Source organism: Nelumbo nucifera, chromosome 6 (assembly GCF_055504915.1).
Source record: "Nelumbo nucifera cultivar China Antique chromosome 6, China Antique-T2T, whole genome shotgun sequence".
Lineage (NCBI taxonomy): Eukaryota > Viridiplantae > Streptophyta > Magnoliopsida > Proteales > Nelumbonaceae > Nelumbo > Nelumbo nucifera.
Window position 1 is genome coordinate 6,406,838 of NC_142654.1, and position 26,213 is coordinate 6,433,050.

At 36.8% G+C, this 26,213-nt stretch overlaps 1 protein-coding gene across 2 annotated transcripts; it reads right to left on the reverse strand.

Moving 5' to 3' along the window:
- Nucleotides 1-5,918: 5,918 nt before the first annotated feature.
- LOC104604468 (glucan endo-1,3-beta-glucosidase 13) lies at nucleotides 5,919-11,746 on the reverse strand. 2 transcript variants are annotated; one of them, XM_088890621.1, is made up of 5 exons: nucleotides 10,838-11,203; nucleotides 10,687-10,735; nucleotides 6,945-8,213; nucleotides 6,501-6,531; nucleotides 5,919-6,380 (listed from the first exon to the last, which is right to left on the reverse strand). In XM_088890621.1, exons 3-5 carry the CDS (start codon nucleotides 8,041-8,043, stop codon nucleotides 6,260-6,262), a joined length of 1,251 nt encoding a protein of 416 aa, XP_088746747.1. In that variant the 5' UTR covers nucleotides 8,044-8,213; nucleotides 10,687-10,735; nucleotides 10,838-11,203; the 3' UTR covers nucleotides 5,919-6,259. The 2 variants fall into 2 exon arrangements, with proteins under 2 accessions (XP_088746747.1, XP_010267108.1); XM_010268806.3 differs by lacking the exon at nucleotides 10,687-10,735 and having other exon boundaries at nucleotides 10,736-11,746.
- Between the last annotated feature and the right edge of the window lie 14,467 nt (nucleotides 11,747-26,213).

Genomic DNA, 26,213 nt, shown 5'->3' on the forward strand with positions numbered 1-26,213 from the left:
TATTCTCATTGCTGTGCCTCTGATTAAGAACAAGTTATTGGTTTTTTTTCCCTTTCACGTTTTCCATAATTCCAGAATCCCTACGATCTGAAACATGAATGCTAAATTGTGAGGACCCATAAGCCCCCCAACTCCATCACAAACCATGAACAATATGAGCTGCCCAGGTCTGTTAGAAGCACACACCTTCCCTTAACGTTAGCTTGCTGTTGGATGTGTGATGTAACTCTGAGATATCTTCGATATAATTCACCACCTTTTTATTCACTCGCTGCAGCCAACGTACTTTAAGTATCACCTTAAGTTGAAAGTTGAAACGTTGTCTGGTTGGTTTATGGCTCCTTTATCTGGGTGTTCCCATTCGAGGGTGGTAGAGTTTAAAACTTCAGACCCTTGTCAGATCAGATGCCAATACAACCATACAAGGTTTGCCTTGAATGAACCAAGGCGGACCTGAGATCATATACCTCAACGGAGGTAACATTTTCTGAAAATGGTAGGTCATAAGGATGTTCCTGGTTGCCGGATCCTCTAAACCCCCTGGTTCAGTAATTAGTAGGTGCAACCTATAGTCCAACTTGTTAATTTGATCCCTTTTCAAATAAGGCGTTAACTTCCATCCAATGTAATTGTCAAGAAGAGAAAGAGACCCATTGAAAACGAGAACTTATACCACTGAAAACAAATTTCCAGATGTGGAAAAGCATGTCCATTCACGCAAGCATCTCTAATTCTTCCTAGCCCATTTGTCACTGAATCCCACTTCTATTGGTCATTATGAATCGGTGAAAACCGGGAACGGCCGGTTCATGAGAAAAACCTGGATTGTGCCGATAGACTTTCGTCCCTCCCGGCATGTTTGAAATAGACAACGATATTAAGGTTGTGTTTGGTTGCAATGCAAATGTAAATACGTATACAGTACATTGCATATTTATCCTTTTTATGGTTCATGAATATAAATACGGTTTAGATTCTAAATCGTTTTTGCATTCATCTTGTTTATTTGAAATTAGTGTTAAGTGTGGGCCTCATCATTAAATGCTTCAATCAAGGTTTAAAATATCAGCCCATATCAGCTGATACGTACCGTTTTCATAAGAAACTGATACACAGAACATGTAAAATTCATGTCTTTCGTTTCTTTTCGAATGTATCGGCTAGTACAGGCCGTTTAGGATCTGTATTGGCTGATACAGGCCCGTATCAGCCCGTTTCGGATTTGTATGGGACGATGCAATCCCGAAACAGAATCATTTTGGTTTCCCTTATTCAATTAATCTATATTTAATACTGGATCTCTCTCATTAATGTCTTTTATTACTTATCTATTTAAGTCTAACTTCATTAATTAGTTAATTACTCCTATATTTAAGGCAAAGTTAAATTTAAATTTGAATTTTAGCGTCTAATTACATCTCTCATTAATTCTATTAATTAATGACTCTCTCTTTCTCTCTCTCTCTCTCTCTCTCATTAATTTCGTTTTCTTAGTGTAAACTACAAATATTAACAATAGCAAAACTCGAACCCTAGTCACCAAATTTTAATGCATATAATTTCACCACTAAACCAGTACGATTTGTTTATTGTAATTACATGCATTTTTAGTTTTAAGTCAATTGTTTTTCTTTTCTTAGTGGTGCTTATTAATAAATGCTGAAATTAATTATTAAAATTTATATATAATAAATATTAAGATAATTATATCGGTTATTTGAAAATTTATGTATATAAATTCATATTTTAGTTTTTTTTATTTTTTTCACATTTTAGTTATTCCATCATTTTTCAATGGCTACTAATTATGTATCGATATGTCACATTTTATATAAAAGTTAAATTATGGTTTTTTAATAATATATTTGAATTTCTTAACATATTTATGTGTATCTTGATTTTTCGTCCATATCCATGCATATCCAAAACGTATCCCGATCGTTTCTTAAAATTGTCTTTCCGATACACCTTGCGTTTCCGATACTTTAAACCTTGGCTTCAATTACCTTATGCTCTAACGCCATAACTTTGGTTAAAAAATTATCAAAAGAATACAAAATTGTATCCAAAAAATAGGCATGGTAATGCTCACTTTTCAAAGTACAAAAATGTCAAAAAAATACATCTTTGATATAATAAACATTACTTTTCAGATGTCAAACAAACACTCGCAAACGTGAACCACAGCACATAAATACCTTGGTTCGGCATTTGTATTGCAAACAAACAGAGTCTTACTGTTTTCATATCATGGACGGACCTATTTTGATCTTGTCCACGCAGTTTGGTTCATTGGGGATGATTCATGTCCCTAATATCTCATGGGCAGAGAACCATCTCAATCCAAAATCTCAGCACATCGCATGCCCTTTGTTTATGTGAACCAATGGAACCTATAATTTGATGATATTCCTTTTAGTTTTTTTAGCATAAGTTTTGTTTTTATTGTGTTTTAAATAACTTATTAGCTTTTTATGTTAAATTTTAAATTTTTTTTAACAAAAAAAATATTTTTGTTAAAATAAATTTTTATTGGCTAATATGAATTTATTGATACTATTTCCAAATTAGTTTGGATATAATTATTCATTTATAATCGACTTGTAGCTATTTCACAAATTGTATGTAAAGTGCATATAAGTAAAAAGTATGGACACTTGTAGAACACTATGTGTGTAAATTGATTCAATCCATACAATTTGTCTAGAGTTCAAAACAACTATGTGGATATAATGTGATATGTATTGGCCCCTATCATGTGTTGTGGATCAATTTATATCCATCAATTTTTCCATCCACGTTATAGAACACCTCCTATGATATGCAAATCATCAATCTGAATTTTTGTTCTAACTTAGGATATCTGATACAATTGAGAGTAATGAAGTAGGAATTTTCACATTACACTTCCCAATTTACCCATGGTGAACTCATGGGTAAATAATTTATTTTATGGGAACTTGGTATTTATTAATTCAATCTGACACAATGTGAACAAGATCACATCAATGCCCCACGTGGATATCTTAGCGTGCATTAGGAATATTTCCCATACTTGTCATTGAAAGATGTTCCCAATACTTAGTTGGGATGTGCTCTCGGGTGCCAATGTAAATTCAATGCAAATTCGATGGCTGCAGAACAGAAACCTTATTTATAGAACGTATGCTATTTGAATTGTTACATAATGATCATCAGTTATAGTGAAAGAGCAAATCTATTACTGCCGATGCAATTTTAAACTTTGCCCAGCATGATTTTAGTCGTGTGACCATCAACAAAATAAAAACACAATATTTTTAGGGTGGATAAGCCGAGTCGAATATCAGTTATTCAAGCTCAGTTCATTAGTAAACCATCAGGCCTGAGTTTAATTCGAACTAGAGACTTGAGTTCGAATTCAGCTTGAGTCAAAAACTTGTAAGCTTGAACTCAACTGCTCGTGGGCCTTATGAATAGAGTTTTATAGGAGGTTTAAATTCAGATCAAAGCTTGGTTTAGACTAAATCGAATCAAACTTTTCACGAAGCAAACTCGAATAACTCGTAAAAAACTCTTCATAGCTAACCCTAATTATACCCCATTGCTTTCAGAAATTCAAAACTAATTGATGATTTAATCGCTGGTGTCTTTGGTTTATTGGGAACTCACAAGGAAATTGTTGGGATTACATCACAAGGAAGTGTGACGGCAGCAAATGTGATCTCGTTAGCAACGGATTTCAACTCGTCAAGGTTTAAATGGCCTGATTTGCTAAGTTTCATGGGTCTAGGATGGTTTTTGGGAGTTCAAGATTTCCTCCTTACAGAATCGTTCTCACAGCAAGTTACAGCTGCACATCGGGGAATATGAATAACTCTCCCGTACTTATATATTTTTTTCATTCCCATCCTCATCCCCACCAAAAATCTCCATCCTTGTCCCCGTCCCCATTCCTGTTAACAGGGATAAGGTTATCCCCATCCCAATCCTTGTGATTTTTTATAATGTTAACCATTTTATTTTTATTTATTTTTATTTTATTTTAAAAAATAAAAATAAAATAATTGAAATTTATAATTATATATATTATATATGTGTGTGTGCATATATATACATATACAACATATGCATACATATATACATATATATTAGTGGGGGTTCACCCCGAATGGGGCAGGGATTAGGGTCCCCGCGGGAGAAATCATCCCCATCCCTGCCCCATTCGGGGTGCCATCCCTAGATGCACAGCTGCAAGTGCTGTGAGGTATTCGGGATACCTAGCCCTCTTGTTGAAATCTATAGGGAGAATGATGGTTCAGCCCAGGGTCAGAACTTTTAGGCCCAAAGTACAGTTGGTGTAGGTGCTAGTTCGGAATTGATGCCAATTCATGGGCACATTAGTGTATAAAATGGGGGTTTTTGATATTTTGAATGTTTATAGATCTGTATTGGAATTCAAGAATCTGCATTGGACCTGTATGTATTTCTCCAAAAATTTTACTCAATTTTTTCCTCTCTCGCACCTACACCTGAGTTCTGTATAATATCCTTACTCAGATGTCAATTGTCAAGTAGAATTCAGAAAACTCCTACTGATTCTAGATGGTACGTTGAAAAAATGGAGTATGGGTTTTTGACATTTTGAATGTTTATAAATCTGCAGTAGAATTCAGAAATCTGCATTAGACGTGTACGTACTTCTCCGAAAATTTTACTCCATTTTTTCCTCTCTCGCACGTACACCTGAGTTCTGTTTAATATCCTTATTCAGATGTCAATTGTCAAGTAGACGTCCCAAATTCAGCTTTGAGTCCTACCCGATGAATGAAAACTCCTACTGAGTGTAGACGGTACGTTGAAAAAAGGTAGGGAGTCTGGGCATTCCGATCCGATACTCCAACGGAAATTTTGTTATGACAAGAGTGCATAGATCCTCTTTCTCTACCATTGAAGGAAATGAAAATGAAGCACAGGCGTGTCTCGAGGTCCCCGCAGCAGAGTTGACCTTGGGTGTACCCAACTAGAGTGAGGTGCTTAAGTTGCAATCGCTGCTCTAAAGGAAAATTGTTTTATCTCCTTGGTGTATCAGAAGAACCGTGACGACTTGCAATTTGCAAAGTTATGCTCAGTTCGATTCAATGCTTTGTTTTACCACAAGTCATAGCCATGCAGCTAATGGGGGCATGGTTGCCCAAAGATGTTTTCTCTTGTAGACTTTTTAGCTTCTACCATACCATGGACCAAGATGCATGTAACTCTTCCGTTGCGTGAGTTTTCTCGTAAGCGGAATTAGCCAATATCCTAACCTAGATTAGAAGGCCGAGATTTGCAGACTGTAGGTCTCTACTCCATGACATACCTTGATTGAATAGGCTCTGCTCGATCAGTTCGCATTCTGCAGAAATAAAAAAGATCGAGTCCAGACTGATCAGGCCGACCCATTCAACCAACAATCCTATAAAGTTCCAACTGCCAAGGCATCTCCCCAAGACTTCAGTTAGCTAGCTCTCAGGATATCCAATGGCATTGTAGATTTGAACTGATGGCAGGACCAACATGTTCAGCTTCGGAAGGTCAGAGATCTCGAAACAAAAAATTCAGTTTCAAAGTGGATGATCTGGACTCCCAGTACCCTTGTCATCATCTTACATTGATATTGGAAGTTGGAATCAAGGTTCAAAATATCAATACGCTCGATACGCCAGAAGAGATATATTGGTACTTTTTTTTATTTTTTTCAAAACCGATTCAAGGGACTGGTTTAAGGCTCCTCCACCCCCTGAACCGGTCAGAATCCCGATATACCCCCTGTAGGGGCATATTAGGGAGCTCCTGAAACAATGTGTCGCTACTTTGAACCTTGGTTGGAACCAAGAATTCTGAAATACTGCTGTTTGTAAAGTTATTACGTTATTGGTAGTCACTATGCCAGAGGATAATCAAAGCAACCATAAGTTTTGAGATAGGACCTTGATTTGTCAATTGATATACAAGAACTCTTAAATGACACCAAATTATTCCTATACTCGTTTACTACCCATTGTCACATTTCCACATATGAGCAACACAGATCTACAACCAATCCTATCTCTTGGACAGACCAATTTTTCATGTATTAAAACAAATGGAAACAGATCACTCTACAAATACAAAAGATAAGAGGTTTGTCTTGCAATTCCCTCCTTGTCGTCTCTACCTGCATGCAGCAGGATACCTCTTCTCTGCAAAAAACTCCACAGGCTTCTGGAACCAGGCTTATTTGGATATGGCCACAATGTCAGAATAATGAGAGGAAAACCACAACTAGGCAACCAGATATCCATGCAGTTATATTGAATTCTATAGAAGATGAACTTGAAGGGGATGCTGTCACATTATTTGCAGCACTCGTGTTGCTCCTGTTTAAAATTGCAAAATCAAATCCACTCCAATGAGTAGTTGACAGAAGAAACAAAGTTATATATATATATATATTGCCATTGAAAATGAAACAAGGGATTTATCTCTAGCAGACATACCCAAATGTCATGTACAAGCAGTTGTCGTAGCCTGCACATATTACACACTTGTGAGTAATAAGTTTTCATGTTTTACAAGAGACCTTAGACAGGAAATTTGTTAAAACCTTATTACCCAGCTTGAGTGAAAAATCCTGATTAAATAGCAAGTTAATGTAACGTAACTCAAGATGGTTCAACAAGGGGTTTTCAAAAGTAAAAAAGTTTTGATGATGGGATAATGGACATACAAATAGGGTCTGCTAAGTCATGATCAATCAACCATGAAACATTTTGTTATAGTAGATCTTCTACACTAATAATTGTATTTTCTAGGACCCTTGTGCAGCTCTTATTCTTGTTTCCTTCCTTTCATAACGATGAGTTGGCTCAGTACAAGGTATTCATGTCAGAGAGAGAGAGAGAGAGAGAATCATAACAAGAATAGATGAACAACATGCTTACTTGGGTTCTTATTAGTTTTCACCCCTGTACCTCCAAAGCTACAAGCAACATCAGTGGCTCCAGTTTGCTGGTAATAGCTGTTGAATGCATATGATGCATGGGAGAGTAAAGTATCTGGCTGATAACAGGCCTGGCTAGGCTGAATAGCTGAACAATCCACATTCCCAGGACCACAAGCCCAATCTAAAGCATTTTGCAAGTCCAGTTCTGAAGCAGTTGATGAAGCAATGCACCAGGTTCCGTTTGAACTTGTAATGTTTGCCTGTGTAATGTCAACAGCCCCTCTTCCAGAGAAATCAAGGCTGTATACACTAGTTTGGTCAGGATAAAATAAGCCCCAGTTCCTCTCAGATTCCAAGCCAGGTTTTCTATTCTCATTGAACAATGAAAAAATATAGACATCAAGCTCCTCCCCGGGCTTTCCTGGAGTTCCAGTATCATTAATGACATGGCGAATGAGATTGGAGTTGTAGGTTTGAGCATTATCGGGAGTTGCAGCTGTTTCTTTGGGTGATCCTTTGGAAGGCCACCCAGTCTCAGTAACCATGATTTTTATAGTTCTAAAATTTAAAGCCATCAATGCAAAATAGAGAGCATCAATCTGGGCATCAAACATGCTTGTATAAAGCAGACCGGTGTTTGGATCAATAACTTCTGAGGATGACTGGAACAGAGCATAATCCAGAGAAACATTTGTAGGGGAGTCTCTATAAGCATAATAAGGATAGATATCAACCATGAAAGGGGACTCATTCTCTGCAAGAAATTCCAACATGGGTTTCAAGAAGAAGGCATACTTGGGGTCGAAGGCCCCAGCAGATGGTGGGAAAGATCTAGACAAGACCCTGAGTGAGTGAGTACTGGAGACTTTGATCTTCTTATGCAGGCCAGCTTTCTTCAAAGCAGTGTGGACATTTTGCATGGCAGGTATGACAAGAGCAGAGACATTTGAAGGGTTTTCAGTGATTTCAGCACCAACTGTAATATATGTAATCTTTGTGGCAGGGTAGTAGGGGAGAATGCTGTTTTTAAGCCATGTATCTGCATTGGCTTGAAACTGGGAAAATGGAAGCAAATCAGAATTTGGAATCCCTATCATGAGTTCTACCCCAGTGTTAGCAAAGGCCTTGAGAACCTGAATGTTGGAATCATAAATCCTCAGGTATTTAATTTTGTGTAATTGAACCAATTGGGCTACTTTATCAGGGGTAGGAAGGTCATCAGCATTTCTTCCATAGCAGACTCCAATTGTACTTGCCCTGCAGAGTTCTGTAATAGAAACTGGAAACTTTTAGAGGCCCTGGGTGAGATTGTAGGGGCAATTCCAACAATTTTGTGAAAGCAGAAAAAGAGAAAAGAAAATAGAAAACAAACATTGGTGCTTTTTATAAACAGATACTACAGGAAGATAAAAACAGGAAAATAACATGAGCTTGGCTACAAGGAAATATTAAACTGCCAACCATAAATCACATGCGCACGAGTCTTGTTATGTATTTAAATACACAAACAGAGAACAAACTGGATAGCCACAATACAACCTAACATATGTCAAATTTAACTTCTGTAGACCTCAAATAAGTAAAAATAAAAACAATAACTTCTTCTCTGCACCTTAGTCTGCATACCCACCTTGTGCCTAAGGGCATCCACCTTTTCACCAGGAGACTTAGGCCTTAAAATATGTAATTGAGGCCTAGTCCTTGAGGCAAAATCCTAGAGCCTTTTCTTCAATCTATACTGTTTGAACCATCCAGATCTACAAATCTTGATGCTTTCTACTAAGTTGTACACTAACCATCCAGATCTACTAGAGCCTTTTCTTCCTGTATCATACCCACCCACTCTCATATTTGAGAGTGGGACCAAACAAAACCACCCTCATGAATTTTGATAAATTCTCATTGGTTAGTTTACAACTTAGCACAGTGTGTCAGGTGTAGGAGATACAGGTCCCTGTTTGAAGCCATATGCATGGAAACAAAAGGAAAATTAAAAGCTTAATAGTTGACTAAAAAGCTAGCGTCACATGCATGCAATTCAATGGACCTTTAGATCGCAAAGGAATAAAACATAAGTAGGACATTCTGTAACAGATACACAAGGGTTATAGGGTTATTCATTTTGTTCCTTTATGATACAAGGGCTCCATAACAAGCACAGCCCATGACGTCAATATCACTCAGGTTGGTGAAGTTATGCATCACTGAAGAACAAGAACTAGAGGGTTTAAAAGCAGAACCTTGTTCCTCATGAAAAACAACTAAGCAAACCACTACTCAACTAGTTGTCAGAAAATTGATTCAGTTAGGGCCCCTAGGGATGGAAGATGTTATGGTCAAAGTGATTACATTCCACTTTAGAGAGGGACCTTCAAGTGCAAGAGAGCAGAATACAAAATCAATCCATAAAGAGCATGTTAGAAAGAAATTTAAAATTTTTTTAAAAGAGGAAGGACAAATGCGAGGGTTTATTTTTGTCTTTTTCCTCTGCTTAATTTTTAATAAATTCTCTTTACAAACTAGGGTTTATTTTTTCCCGTGCACAATGTACCTTTGTGAGCTTCATTCATACAATGAAATTCACTACTTCACTCAACAGAAGGATCCTTCCAACAAACCCTGGTTGTTGACTCCTTGCTTTAGTCTTTCATGGCTTATTGATGGATAGGAGAAGATACAAAATAGACATGCTTGATACATTATGATTCAAGATTCATCATCATTTTTAAGCCGCAGCTAAACAGATGTATGCATGCTACATCATGATTCAAGATGAATCTTGAATCCACTTGAAAATATTTAAGATGCAGTTTGATACAGATGCATCCCATGTGCAACTGTCCTGTGCGACATATTGCAGCAAGCGGAAGTGTGCATTTGAAATGGTGAAGTTCATGAAGCACAAACAGAAAATAGGTAGAGACAAGGAACAGAAAAAAGAACAGATAAGTGACCGCAAATAACTAAGTCCTCCAAAACAAAACGAACAATAATATCAAATGCAGTTAATGGAAGCAGCAAATGTGGACCACCATGGAGGCCAAATTTGGCGTTATTATTTTAAGTGATGTGCCAAAAAAGAGAAACCATTAATTCCCACAAAGACCACAGTAGGCGTCAGAACTTAGCAATTAGCACCAAACCATCACAACGAAGAACATATAGCAGTTACAAACAATCGACTTAGACAATAAATAGGAGAGTAAAAAGGAAAACTCTTTTGTGTTCAAGTATTTCCAAAGAAAATTATACAGAAAAAGACCTCCAGAGTCTCGACATCAATGGAAAAGAAAGTAGGGTTGCAGGATTTCCGAAGGAGAGAACTGTAAAGGGGCGCCCAAAGGGGGGAAGCACGATGATTGAATGGAGAAATACATTCGACAAAGCTTGGCAGTTTAAAACTATTGAGTCGAAACAAAGTAAGGAATTATAGCATGAGCTTACATCGAAGAAAAAACAATGGAAGAAAAAAGTATTAACAACAATAGCCCAAATCAGAGTGAGAATAAACAAAATGCATATAAATTTAGCTTAAGAAGAAGGTAGGATAACATTCAACAATCCGGTAAGAGGGGAGACTAAAAAAAGAATCCCTTTTTCTTCTGAAATCTGAAGTCAGACATAAGCATCAGAAACTGCAGATTTTCATTTTATAGGGACTGATGTCAAATAACATAAAGAACATAACCATAGGAAGCTCAAAACAGTTGAAGAGAAAACAGCGTTGCCCAGGTTCATACATCAAAGGAAATGCATATGAAAGCAAGAAGCTGAGAATGCACGACGAACCTGCATAGAAAAGAAGTAGCAGTATTAGCACCACCACCGGAGTCGCAAATACAAATCCTTTCGCCATTCTTCCCCTCCTCCGACCACAACTTTACTCCTTACCTTCTCTTTATTTTTCTCTCTCTTGCTTGATTGCTTCACCCCCACCCCTTTTCCTTCGGGCAGAAATTCCGATTATAGTATTGGTTTTGGCTTTGCCGAGATATTCACCCTCGTTCTCTGTATCTCAGTCACAGTTCCACACTTCCACTCACTCACTCACACTCGATTCTCGAGTTCCGACTTCCAAGTGAGAGAGAGAGAGGGGAAAGGAAACTCATCGACGTCGTACATTCTGGTGTTGTCAGCACTTGAACCGGACTTCAGACGGTTTTATGAAATTGGATTTAGTGAACTCATCTCGGTCCCGTAGTTGAACTAGAGTATGTTGGTTGGTCTGGGCTGGGCCTTGAGAAGTTGAAGAGTGAAGGCTACAATAATACTACACGCCATTATTTATTTATTTATTTACTTTTTTTGAGAGAATACTACACGCCATTACAACGGTAAGAAAGAAATGGGGGAAATAATTAATAAAGCAAAATTTTCTTGTTTGATGCGTTTGGAATTCAGCTGTTTTGGACTTTTCGTGATTTCTATCAGAAAGTTTGAATATAAAAAATAATAATCGGGTTCGGGGGCAGGCAGCCGCAGAAAGGGAGGACGGGAATGATCTGTCTTCCCTTACATCTGAACAACGAGATGATAACGTTTGTGGGCTACCACCATTTCCTCAATGACCGATCAATGATCATATAACAAAGATAATTTCCATTGACAGTTCGTCTTGATGATCTGATGCATCTCTAATCTCTACTTCAGGAATCGGGAATTCAGGATGCAGCCTCCAGGCTCCAGGACGAGACATTCTGAATGTTGATGATAATGGAAACCCATTTGCGACTGCGAGAGAATGGCTCGCAGTCGCAGAATCCCCAACTCTCTATTTGGGCCTTGGGGGCCTTTGGGCCAGAGGTGGCATCCAAATCCATCTAAGAGAAGTATTAATTAATCTGATGAGTTAGGGATTCTGTACTCCAAATCCAAGGACCGGTCCAGGGTTTAGGGTGGAGACTGGAGAGGAGACATGAGACATGGGGGAAGGGGGAGGGGGACCCTCATTAGAGTTGCTTCAAAGTTGAGGCCAATACTTTTGTAGTTAGGACAACTGTTTTGGTCATGTAAAGCGGACCAAATTGGACGAGTGTTGTTGAATTAGAGGCAAGAGCCTTGGAGGATTATCTGAAATCCCTTTGGCCCACCACTTAGCCTTATCGAGCTGCTGCTCAGACCACCCAACAGGAGCTAAGTCAGGACCGGATTACTGGAATCTACCATGCGCAGCGCTAGCGCTTGGGGTGATGTCATGGCACATTGGACCGTATGTGATACAATTGAACATCATGTAGGCCCGAGAAAGCATAAGAAATGACAAACAATCTGACTCACCTTTTGAAATCGCAGCATATGAATATGTCGCAGAGAGCTCAGTTTGGAAGGAGTACAAATATAGATATGTAGAGTGTAAAACCTTGCATTTGTATTTGTATTTGTATTCTTTTTAAACTGAGCCTAAGAAAAACGGGTGGGGGAGTGAGGGATTTGTGGCAAAGTCATACAAAGAATTAATAATGGTCCATTTGATTCATAGAAAATAAGGGGGTATGGAATCAGAATCGAAATGGTTCAACTGTTTGGTTGGGTGGAATTAAAATTCTATTTTCATTTCTAGCAGAATGGCATTTTTTCCCATTTGAGAGAATGATAATGAGAACCCATCCCAGCTGACTTCCATTCCGGTCTAAATCAAATAAGCGAAAGTCCAATTCCAATTAAGAACCAAATGGACCCTAAGGCACTAGTGTTTTTCAGTACTCGCCTAAGGCAAATTCAAAATGAGGCACACTAAAAGGACCAATTTTGGGCTCCATTCACCTCTTGTTAGGTTGTAATCATGACTGACTTTTTGATACACATAGTTTGCACATAATATAAATGACCAATTTGTATTTTGAATTATTTTGTAGGTATTGGAGAGCGGATTAGCTGAATTTGATTGCTTGGGCGGGCTGAAAAAATGTCAAAGGTTAGGAATTAGGATGTATGTATAAGTTCATCCCTCATTAAAGACACTGTTTTTTATGAGGATAGTCACGGTAGTAGATCGATAGCAAGCTAGGTCTACAAATCCATTCAAACTGAATTAGATTTGACTATAATTCTAACATTTTTGGCTCGAATAATTGCATTATCCACATCTCCAACTGTGCGAGAATGTAGGTTCAAGTTTGTGGAGAAGTGCCAAATATCAGGTCTGTGTCTGGGGGTGCAGGTCTGATTTGAAATTGAAGAATTTACATTGCTTCAGGTTAATTTGGGTTTCTGCCTTTCTGGGCCGGATCTATTCAAGTTTTTAACAAAACCACATAAGTCAACCTTAAGGCCCATTGGCTGTAATGAAAACATGCAAGTTTTATCAAATATTAGGAACTTGATTTGTTGCATTTGGATCTAGCTCAAATAGAATACGTTGTTTATCAAAATCAAGTAATTTTCATGAGACTTAGGCCTACTATTGTAATAGAAAAACAAGACATCTCAGTTAATAAAAATGAGCTTGCTAGTTGTGTCTTTTAGTGACAAAGTCTTAGACAACCCACGTGGCTATTTAGTTTGTTCCTCTTCTTTCCCTATTCTCATAGAAAAAGAATTTTGGTAAAAGGACATTGCCATGTGATGAAAAAGAAGCTATTGCTGAATGGGCAAAACTCCAGGCTGATGTGAGTGTAGGATCCCAGTAAATGTTTCTAATCTGTGGCTGCAAGTGCAATGTATTGTGGGGTTGGTGTGGGGAGCATATCCGATTCCATCCAAAAAGCCTTTTGCTAATGGATGCTATTCACAAGATTCCTCCATGCATGTTACAGAATTACAGGAGATTTCCAGGTTGATCTACTACGAAACCTTTATGGGAGCTTATCTAATTGAGTTATAGTGAGCTGAGAGCTCCCCTAACTTAGGGATGCAAACGGATCGGATCAGATTGGATTTAAAATTGGGTATATTCGAATCTGATGTGGCACTGTTCATGGTAGATCTATTTGGACCTAATAGGCAATGATCTGAATTTGAATCCGATCGAGAAGTCAGATCTTCGGATATGATCTGATTTGTTTTCTTTAAAAATTAATAAATTATTAAAAGAAAAATAAAATATACCAATTTAAACAAAAAAAAATACAAGTATTTTTAATTATTTTCATCATATATATAATATTTGTATAAAAAACAAATAATATAATAAATTTACAAAAATATAATATAAATAATATATTTATAAATAAATAAATAACATATATATGTATTATATATACGTATGTTTATATAAATAAATCTATAACATATATTGGATCGGATAGGGGTGATCTGAATTCGACTAAATAGGATCAAATCATATCATACACCCCTACCCTAAGGCTATGTTTGGTTTGAAGGAAAAGGTAGGGAAAGGAAGGGAAATGTAGGGAAACCTTTACAAACCTTGTATAGGTTTTCCTACAATTCCTTACTTTTTTTCCTTCAAACCAAACACAGCCGGAGTGAAGTCCGGAATGTCTAATCTTTTATCCTGCGCTTCCATTCAGTCTGTGACAAATATCCTATTTTTATACATGTTGAATTGGACAACTAGTAAATGGAAATGCATGAAAAAGTGTAGTAGATTTGGATAGCCCCATTTGATTCATGAACATGTGGCAATCTAGTAGAGAGGTCAAAAAGTCCCTACATATTTGTATTGAAGGTCTATTTTAATTAGACTAATATATATGCTTATGAAATAAGCAATAGCTTATTAGAGTTTGGGAGGTTCTTTTTTCAAACTGCTTATTCTTATTTTAAGAATAAGCACTTACTTGTATTGAAGTATTTGGTAAGCTATTTATTCTATAAGTGCTTATTTAATTATAACCTTCACTTAAAATGCATGGAGTTAGAACGGACCTATAATATGTATCAATTGGCCATCGATCCTCTAAATGTTAAGAATTATGTGATATGTTAATGAATGAGATGACATACCCACTAACAAATAATTATCAAACCAAGACAATAAGTTAAAAAAAACAAAAAAAAAATGGTGACAATAAACCCTTAATACACAAATTTTGCATATTCGAATATATTAATATTTGGACCGTTTCAACCTATAGCACTATTCATGCATGAATAATAGCCACTCCTTTTGTACATACTTTTATATATTAAGAATTTCCTTTAGATGGATCATGGATGGCTAGAATTTGTTGGGGAAAGCCATCCATGCAAGGTGGGGTATATAGTATTGATTTGGACAAAAGAATGGGATATGTGGTCAATCCAGATGGCCTTTCACGTAGTGGTTCATTCTGCCAGATCAATTGTCCACGCTGCAGAAATAGGATAGATCATTTTGAGAATCTCCCTACTTGACCATTTAGGGAATCTTTTCTCATATATCAAATTTATTCGGTATATAGCAAGTAATTGATATAATAGCAAGCCTGATGGAATCTGATCCGCTGGTTAATCTAACTTGATCCATACCTACAATACATTGGTCTAAATTCTGATATCTGTTTGGTGGGGCCCTCACCAGATCACCATCCAACCTTATCATTACTATACATGATACATGGAGGAGTAGAGCCCTTGGTAAGAATTCGTCTAATTATAATATTTTATCTTATCCTTTAGGTTGTGTTTGATTTGAAAGAAAATGTAGGGAAAGGAAGGTTTGATGCTTGTGCTGATCTTGATGTTATTTCTCATCTTCAGGATATTTCAGCTCTTTCGAACAGTTTTTTATGTTATATTCTCTTTTACTGACATTTGTTTTAACAGTGTAGCCCACTTGTTACTTCTTAGCTCTAAGTAGGGCTGCAATTTGGGCCGAATTACCCCAATCAGCTTGAAAAAATTAGGGTCGAATTGGATTAGCTTGAAATTTGGGTTAGAGTTGAAAAGTATGAATCCAAGTTAATTTTGGATTGAATTAGGGTTGCAACCCTTGACAGTTTCACCGATTTCAACCCAATTCAAACCTGATTTAACTTCATATTTACATGTATGAATATTATATAGATATGTATTTATGCATATATACTTATGCTCATATTATTCACTATTCAAACATGTATATACATGCAATTATGTATCTGTAAATGTATATATCTATATATTTATGTATTTTTTGTTGTAAGTATTTATGTATTTATCTATCTATACAAGTATTCATCTATATTGCATGCTAAAAATTTTAAGTTCAAAAATAAATATTTTTAAAACATGATAATCATATTGTTTTACACATAATAATGCTAATATTTAACAGGAATTCATATAAAAATAAATACATTTGACAGAAAATAGAGAAATTGAACCAACCCAAGCATCAACCGATTCAACCCAACCCAATACTAATTAGAGTTAAGGTTGAGGGTTCAACAATTTGCACCTGTAATCATATTCTGACCCCATTTGCACCTGTACTCATCGAGGACAGTTCCTTTCTCACTATCAGAGTTTGAGCGTCCTACTCTTTTAGTTTGTTTCTGCAATAGCCATTGGCACAGCCATCAAATGTAGCAGCCAATTCCAAATTTATATGGGTGCCCTACAATACATTCCAACTATGTTCCCAATGACAGGTATCGGAAATGTTCTCAATGCACAAAAGATGTGTATGTAGGGCACACTACAAGAAAAATGGTCTAACCCGGTGGTTTAGAGCCGGCAGTCTTTCTGGCCGCCGCTATAAGGATATCTGAGGCGGTGCCTACATTGGTTTTAAATGCTGCCGCGGCAGTTTATATTAATAGACTTGACGGATTTTACAATGAACCGGTCTAATCGTTTACAATGAACCGGTTTAATCGTTTATATTAATTTTTTTCTAGTTTGGGAAATGCTCAAAGAAAGATCTTAGTTTAGCCAGATGGATGAGGCTTTTGGTATCACTAGTTCACTACAAATAAAGTGTGTAGAAGGAATTAATATGTATATCCTTTCTGCTTTTGGTATCAAAAACATGTAAAACACTATGTATAATTTAATCTCTACCCATGTATTTCCACATCAAAGTCCATAGCAGGAACATGTCTTTTTACTTGGAACATAAGGAAGGTTAACCATCTCAATAGAGCAAGTCCAGATTGGATTTATTGGGCATATGTTCAAGAACCAAGTTCCATCAATATTGGAGATCACCATTTTAGGGCCCAATTCTTGTGGGCTTGGATCTGATAGACAACGGAGTAAATCCTATCTTACAAGGTCATGAGCTTGATCTGATATTTAATAAGTTGGAACTTGTATTTGAAAGATACTTAATAATGGTGATTAATTGGATCATAAGCTTAAGAAGTACTCATAAAGAGAGCCTCATTCCTCAATAAAGCTATTCTTGACTATGATACCTATAGATAACTGTAAAAAATACCCAAATTGTTTTGTTGGCATCTCTCTTTCTCTCTGTCTGTTTCAAAGTCTAATCATCATATCATATGTGCCTGCAGAATGACGGCCATGACCTAAGCCTCATAAAGAGAGTCTCATTCCTTAGTCTAATCATCATATCATATGTGCAACATGGAAGAGTTCTTGATGCTTTAGGAGTGGTTCAATTCGGAAAATCTAGGCATGCATGAAATTGGGAAGCATGCAAGAGGCTTTATCACTGACATCGGCCATTCTAGTTGTTGGTGTTCCATTGACTATTGTTTTTGAGCCCACACAAGCATAATGCCAGATGTTTTTCATGTATTAATTTGTATTCATTTTAGACTTAACAGATTCGAATGGAAATACATCTTTTAAATTGCATTTATATTGTTTTCAATTTTTTTTAGATATTATAATAATTATTAATTTAATTAAATACTTTTTTAATTTGATTTTTATGCATTATCTATCATGAGATTTGTATTAAATATATGCAAAAAATGTTGAAATCAAATTGATATTAATAAAAGACATAAAAAAAAAAATTAAAGCCGGCGGTCATGCATCCGCCGCCTTAGACATAAAAGAACTCTAAGGCAGCAGTTCTGACCACCACCTAAAAGCGGAATAAACATATTGACAGACCTAAGGCGGCAGTTCTGACCACCACCTAAAAATGGAATAAACATATCGATGGACCTAACTGCCACCTTTATTAACTCTAAGCCAGTGGTTGTGACATACCGCCGGTTTAGGTATGGTTGAACCGCATCGAACCGGTCCTTAAAGGCGGCGATCTTTCCTGTTTAAGCCGGCAATGTCTTAGGGGGCGGACTCATGACTGCTGCCTTAGGTCTAAGGCAGCAGTTTAAGTGTCAAAGGCGACAGTCCTCTGACCACCAGCTTTGACCGTTTTTCTTGTAGTGGCACCTGTGGGGCACTGATGTGATCGAGATTAGATTGACGCCCCACATGCACACTTCACCGTGGATTGAGAATATCTCCCATAATTATGGAAAGATGTTCCCAATACACGGATGGGATAGGCTGTGGGGCACGCGAATTGGATCTGATCTCGCTGAGACAAATTCGGGTATATCAGGTGAATCCGATTAAGCAATTATGAAATGTCAAATTCTAATTGATCCGTCAATAGTTAGTCAAATGTCGGTACACACACACGGGCCCAATCCATAACTCGAGATGTATATGTGGGCTCCGTTCAATAATCGAGATGTGTGGTGTAAGATGCCCTTATTAATAAAGATTTCCCCTACGAAGGGCCCGAGTTGATTCAAGCAGCGTGATATTGAATCCTTTTAGGCCATTTTTGTTTTTAACTTTTTATCTGAACGGTAAAACCCTGAAAGGACGAACAAAATGGGTTTGGGATTTGGGAATCCCAGCAGATTTGAGACATGCCCGGATAAACAGAAATAAATCGATTTTGATTGCTTCTCCCGGTGAAGATGATAAAATTTTGAGATCAAAACGCTGTAAAAGTAGCTCACCCCATTTAATTTAAAATCAAATTTTCATTTCAACTTTATTTGACCTTATAATTTGATTAAGACTAAAATGACATGGTTAAGCCATTAAGGCCATGTGTGGTTAATTTTTCTGGGCTTGGTTCTTTTAATTTTGCTCATTTTAAATAAGTATGTATGGACAAGAATGAATAACATTATAGTATTTGGTTACAAAATTCTTTCCATGAGATACATTATTTTTAGAATGAAAAATTAGTTCCATAGCACAAAAATTGAATAGCCACAACATGAAAAATAATCATGCCCCATCTTGATCATTTTCATTCATTGAGGAAATTCCGCCTACAAAACTGTTGTCATAGATGATTACTTTTGTGAAAGCACTTTTACGAAAGTATTTTTATAAAAGTATTTTTACGAAAGCATTTTTACAAAATTACTTTTACGAAAGCATTTTTATAAAAGTAAATTTATGACGTACTTTTATGAAAGTACTTTTATGAAAGTACTTTTACAAATGTACTTTTATAAAAACACTTTCACGAAAGTATTTTTATAAAAACACTTTTACAAAAATAGTTTTATAAAACATCTATGGCAACTGATAAATATTGACTGCTAGCCATCCACAATAAACATCTATGCCATATGGACAAATTATTATTTTATTTATTCATATTTTGTTAAGATTGTGGGGCCATTGCTCGGTCTCATGGTAAATTCTCAGGCTAACAAGCATGAGAATGCAAGTTCTAGATAAGAAAAAAAAAGAGGAGAGAAATTTTAGATCCGTTTCTAGTCCACTCCTCCCAAGACCCTAGAGAGCCTGGACCACATGCATAATATCCTCTTTATCTTTTGTTAGGACTTGGGAGATAAGCTGTTGCAAATTTGAAGACTTTTGGGCAATGAGTCTACTGTTCTCATAAACAATGCGGAACTAGCATTCAAGTTAGGCCTTGATCTTGCTTGGAGATAAACTGATAAGTTAAATATTTAATTGTGTTCATGCTCATGCTTGGTAATCTTGATGTCTTTATTTCAATGCTTTTCCCTTTTGAGCAAAGTTTGCATAATTAATTATTATAAGGTTAAAGCCTTCGTTTCTATATATGAAAATTTTACCTCTTACCTTTATCATTAATATTTGATAATGAACAGTTTCAATTGCTGCCTACTTCATCACTGCTGATAAAACAATCTTTTAGAGTGTGTAGGGACAAGGAGAAATAACATAGCAGAGTACGAGAAAAACAGCTTAAGAGTTTGGATTGGATGTAACGTAGCAATATTCCTGGGTCATGTTAAAATAACACTGACTATTAATTTTGGATCATGGCCTGTTCGAACTTTGTGTTGTACTCTGTGTGTTGTTTTGATCAAGGTTCAAAGTATTTGTGGTGTATTATAGTGGTCAAAATTCCGACTTGTCACATTGGTGACCTGGGCTCATTCTCAAGCCCTAGCAATAAGAAGTCCATTACCCGATGTTGGTCTTGATCCCATTTGTCTGGCATGGGTCTTGGGAGAGGGGTTGTTTAGGCAAAGTGGCCCCAAGAGGTGATAAGATGAGGAAAGGTGGACTACGATGGTTCGAAGACCATCTACACAAGGGCATGATGCCATGATAAAAATTGATGGGGACTGAATTAGTGAAGAATGATTTAAGGGTCCACAATTTAGCAGTGGATATTGGCATGGAACAGGTTGGAATGATGTAACTGTTAATGTCATTTTGAATTTTTCATTCACGAATCTCTTAAAACTAGAGGAGAAATCAAATACATCTTTCAAAAAACAGGGGAGGTGAGTGAACATTCAAAGAAACATAACACATTTTTGTGTCCGACTATCGACACAGAAACGGTATCATACCCAAAATAATAGTAGCCAATCGTCTCGCAATTTTTATTGGTTAAGGTGCGCTTTGGTAAGTCTTTTTTTTGAAAGATTTTTCAGTAAATTTGATTGTCAAAAAACGATGTAAGTGTTTGCATTAAGATCTTAGCAACTTGAAGACCATTTGATTATGAAACGTCTTTCCATACAAAAACATAATAAAAAAAGTAAAAAAAATATATATATTTTATTTGGAGTTTCCCGAATATAGTCCAAAATGAGCTTCATGCATCTTTTTATGGCAGTATTTTTTGGTGGCCAAGTCTTTTCCAACCAAACGGAAAAAAACCAAAATGTGAACTACTGGATTTTTAAGCAGCCAACAGCCCACATGAAAAGGCATGCCAAACAGGGCCTAAATTTTCTCAGGTATCCTACATTTATAGCATCATAGAAATTGCCCAAATTTTTATATTATCATTTGCCAAACTAGCAAGAATGGTCACCACACATCTCACGGTTTACTAATTGGACTCTGGGACAGCCACAAAACAAGGGTTATGAAATCCAATCCAAAGTAAACACGTTTATGGTTTTCAAAACCAGATCAGACCGGACTGTCAGACTAGAAAAACCGGAAATTGGTCATCTAATTGGTTCTGTTTTACCCTAAAACCATTTTTTAATAAAAACCGTTAATTTGGTCAATGAACTGCTGACCCGAGCAGTTGAACCATTGATTCAGACAATATTTTTTGGCCGTTTTTTTTTTATTATTTTAATCTTTTTAATTTTCTGTGAGTGTGGGCCATTCGTTCGAATTGGACGGCCAGACCATCTGATGACTATTGAGATCATCACTTATGTTTTGACTCGTGATTAAATTATGTATCCCTTTGTGCACATCTTATGTGTAAGAGATCCGATCTCCTTAATTATTAGTGTTTCTAGTTCCAACCTGGTTTACATGTGATGTTTCTAGCGGATTCAGCTAGAGTCTAATCGTGCGTCACACCATTTTCTGCTTCCAAGGTTACCCACAAACAATTGTTCATTGGGTTCCTAGAGATATTTATGTGCACACATAACGTAAGCTGTTAAAACGAGAAGTTTGTAGTTATGGACCTAGGGCTCTTCATCCTACCAAATGCAAGCTAACATGGTTCATGAAAGGAATCTTGGACTAGATGCCCATTATGCAGCTGGAAGGGAGAGAGTCCATATTTTATCTTCCATGAGTAGATAATAAAAGATGTCATTTTCTTCAATTAATTTGGACATACGCATTTTAAGTAGATAAAATGTCTAGGATTCATAGATTAATTGAATTTTTAGGGGCAGCTATCAGATCGGTACAGACCTGGTTCGAATCCTGACTTTTAAGTGGGGGAAGCTGGAAGCCAATCTTTTTCAACTAGTTAACCAAGCCAATCAAGCTGTAAATGCACGCATGAATCTGGCTATGTCAAAAATAAAATTGACCACCTCTCACCTTTCCGTTTGATATTTTGAATATTTGATTTCACTACATCTCTCTTCTTCTATTACTATAACCATTGAGTGTCCACCAACAATATCATCAAAAGCCTCAAATTACTTTCATCGCATTTACCAATTCCTTGCATTTTTGGACTATATATTGCTAAAATTATGACAATTAATTCTAATGAAAGGAATTGCTAATCCTCAATTCTTTTATTAACAACAACCCACTCTGAAGAAAAGAGGAAGGACTTTTCCAAACTTGTTGGAAATGGGAAAGGGGAATTATATTGGCTGATCATTCGATGGGATTTCTCTCTGTTAACATTGTTTATATAGAAATTTTTTTTTTTCAAGTTTTTTCTTCAAAAATTGACAAAATGTAAAATAAAACACACGCGGATTCCAACACAAATGTATGAATCAATCAATAAATAAATAATGCGATAGAGAATTATTTAGTTGACACTTTCCACATGGGAAAAAGGGTTTTATCTCAGCTGCCACCTAAGCGTAAGCGATGGAGTTCTGACCAAAATGAACTTTATGTCGGACTTTATTGAACGCGGTGTGGCAGTTGATGGGTTCAAGAGACCGATCTGTGGGCTGCTGGTGTGGATAAGAACACGCTTATCAGACGAGCCTTTCAAGTTTATGGCCGAGATTTTAGTGCCCATCAAATACTATGACTTGTACTCTCGTCAACCGCCTTATCCAGCTACCCTCTTCTCTTATCTCTCTCTACTCTCATCTATGATGAACTGATTCGACTCAAACCCACGAAACCCTAACTTTCTATGATTACAGTTAATTTATATTAACAATAACTTATCTGCCACAAAGTCAAAGACCTTCTTTGATTCTATAAAAAGAAGCAAAACAAGTTATCTGAGCTTTTTTTTTTCTTGAAAAATCACCATTGTTGTTTTAACTTTTGCGGTGAAGTGATTTATCTAATAAGTAAGAAAAAGAAAGGGTTGAGATTTGGGTATAACCAGAAGAGTGATTCAGATTTCTGAGATGAGAGGGTCAGACGGAGGGGTTGATCATGGGACCCAGAATTGAACAAGGCACAAACAAGGAGCTAATGGAGTAAAATCAAATGGTTGAAACCGCCTAATCAGAATCACTTCTATTTAATGGCCAGAGTGGTCGCCCAAATCCCATGGTCTATTCTTTGACCATGGGATTTGCATAATTTCCAAGTTTGGTTTAAAAGAAAAATTGGAGGTAGATGCATTTGCAACATAGATCTTGCTAAGTAGGTGAAGCCAGCAGTTGGTGTTTTTGTTAAATCTAGAAGATCCTCTTTTACAGGACTCAAGTCTCTCCATGGATTCCGTGAAATATTAAAATTAAAAGGAAAAGGACAATACTTTGTTATGGAGGAGGATGGTGACTGGGATATGAAGTGATTGCCTTCAAACCTTTGGATCTTATCCTCTTTCTCTGATACAGTGACAACGCCAAGTAATTCTAACCACAACGATGATAACCTCGAATCTCTAGATAAAGCAAAACACCAATACATTAAATCAATCTTTATTCTCGAAAATTCTTCATCAATAACTTTGTTTCCCACTTCCCATCTAAAGTCTAAACATAAACCGATAAACCTCTCTCTCTCTCTAGACTCTAATCAATTATTGTATTACAAAATCATAGAAAAATTACGTGTATACGGATATATATTCTGCTTCAGCAAAGGCCTAGTTCGTATGCATGACAAAAAGATATATAAGTCTTTTCTGACCAACGCCCTTTGAGCATCTCCTCCTTCTTCAGGCTTGGTTTCATGATGGGTGAAGGCCGAAATCAAAATTTTCGAGGCCCAATCTTGACAGCAATTCATTCTTTTCCTCCCAGTGCTGCAAGGCATGATCAATGGGCGGCCATGGATGGTGACGACGATGTTTGTGACTCTTCATCTACTGCATCTTCCTTCGAAGACTCAGCAAATTCCATTGCTTCATCTTCTTCATTAGACTTCACAGAGGATGCCTCTTCCTCGAGTTCGTCTTCACCACCACCGCCGGTTTCAAAGGGGCCCTTGTATGAACTATCTGAGCTGATGGCCCAACTTCCCATCAAGTGAGTAAATTAGCTAGCATCCGATGGTTACTTGTAAGTTATTGACGCCTGAAGCATCAAATACTCTCGTTACAAAGATTTATGGGCATTCTGTGTTTTCAGGAGAGGACTTTCAAAGCATTATCAAGGCAAATCCCAGTCTTTTACATCTCTTTCCAATGTGAGGTGCATAGAAGATCTGATAAAGAAAGTGAATCCCTACAAAAAGAAAATGAAGTCGTCTAAGAGCTATGGTGGGTTGGACACCAACAAATCATATACTCCTAAAGCTTTCATATCGAAGAAGACCTCAAGGAGCTCTTTTTCATTGCTAGGTAAGAGAAATAGCTTCATGGGTTGCTGAAGGCTTCCTATTCCTCTGCATAGAGGAATTTGAGATTATTTTTCCAACTTGAGTCACTGGCCAAATGCAAAACAACAGTAGCAGATTGGGTAGCCAAATTGTCGTGGATGATTTTCTCTTACCTGAAAAGATCTGGGAAATTGCAAATTGTATGTAATCGTATAGTGAAGCAGATAATTATGGACCAGGGAATCAGAGCAAACTTGTGGATGATTGGACAGTTATCTTTCCCAAAAACAAAAAAAAAAAAAGGAAAATGTATTGAATGGTTACAGTAACCATGGAATCCTGATTAGAGGATCAAATTCTGTGTCTAAGAAACTGATTTCTTTAGGAGATCTCCATCTGTGCATCGACTTCATGATTTCCCCCTTGCTCAAGTGCATCTCCTCAACCTAAAAATTCATCCATCAATCTTAGATGCAATATTACACCCAAGGACTAGAAAGAAGGGCCACTTCCCTCTCTTTGAATTAGGAAATTATACAAAAATACAAGAAGGAAGCACCCTGTGGATGAAGCACTTCATTGACCATTTCCCTCTAGTCTGCCCAACAAAATGGTAATTCCTTTCTTTTTTGTGATCATATTTTTAACTGTAGGATTAATCCTGCTACAAAAGGCAGGAGCAGAGCACCATCTGCTATAATTTCGATCCGCAATCATATAATGCACAGGGTTATCAATTCATTACTAAGAGATGTTTTGGGAATGTCATAGATATAATTTGCTTAAATTCCTATAGAATTTCCTAGACGTATAATTATTTGAAGTATAACTGTCATTGCGACCATTACAGATGAAAAACCTCTACATGTCATTCAAAGTCATCGATGGAAGCCATGACACATTTCAAGTTTCAACCCAATTAACCCCACCTTAGGCAAGCCATCGGCAATCTCCTTGTCCTAGAAATCCATTTAAGGCACGAGTATAGGAGTTCAAATGTAAACATATCTTGTTTAACATGGACACTTTCCAAGGACCTCTCATGGCATTTGCAAAGTATCTTCAGTCAAAAGGGAGATGGGGGGTTTCTATAATTCTATTGCTAATTTGCTAGCTGCCTAAGGCCTAAAAGGATAGCTCTCACCTAAGTTTTTGCCAAAACCGTATCTCCAATGGGTCGGGACTCGGGGTCTATTCTATTGGATACACAGATTAATTCTAATGTCTTCCCTCCACCATCCCCTCAATCTTTGAAGGATAAACTGCCATTGAATGTCAAACGCAAGTCCTCTTGCGTTGCAAATTACAATGGGAATAGATTGTAAAATTAGTTGGTTTTTAGATATCCCTCAATACTTATGTGAGGTGTGGACTTGGATATAGAGTCATACATCCATCTAACCTTTGTTATTATTATTATTTTTTTTTTGTGCCAAGTGGAAATTCTGATTGGAATGCATGCCTTCATGATTGTCAGCCCAATATTTTAACATTGGAGTTACCAAGCAATGACCAAAACCCACACCCATGACTATTTATATATTTAGAAAAATGAAGGAAATCAGAGAACCTAAATAACAAGTCAAGCCCAAGTTCACCAAGTTTAATCCAAAATATATACAAATGGACATGCTCAGGTTGGGCTGATCAGGCTCAGGTTACATGAGGCCTCAACCCGAGCCCAACCCAAGTTTGGGTTAGGTCCAATTTTAATTTTCTAGGCTTAACCTGGAGCCCAAATTTTCAAACCCAACCTGTGCAGAAG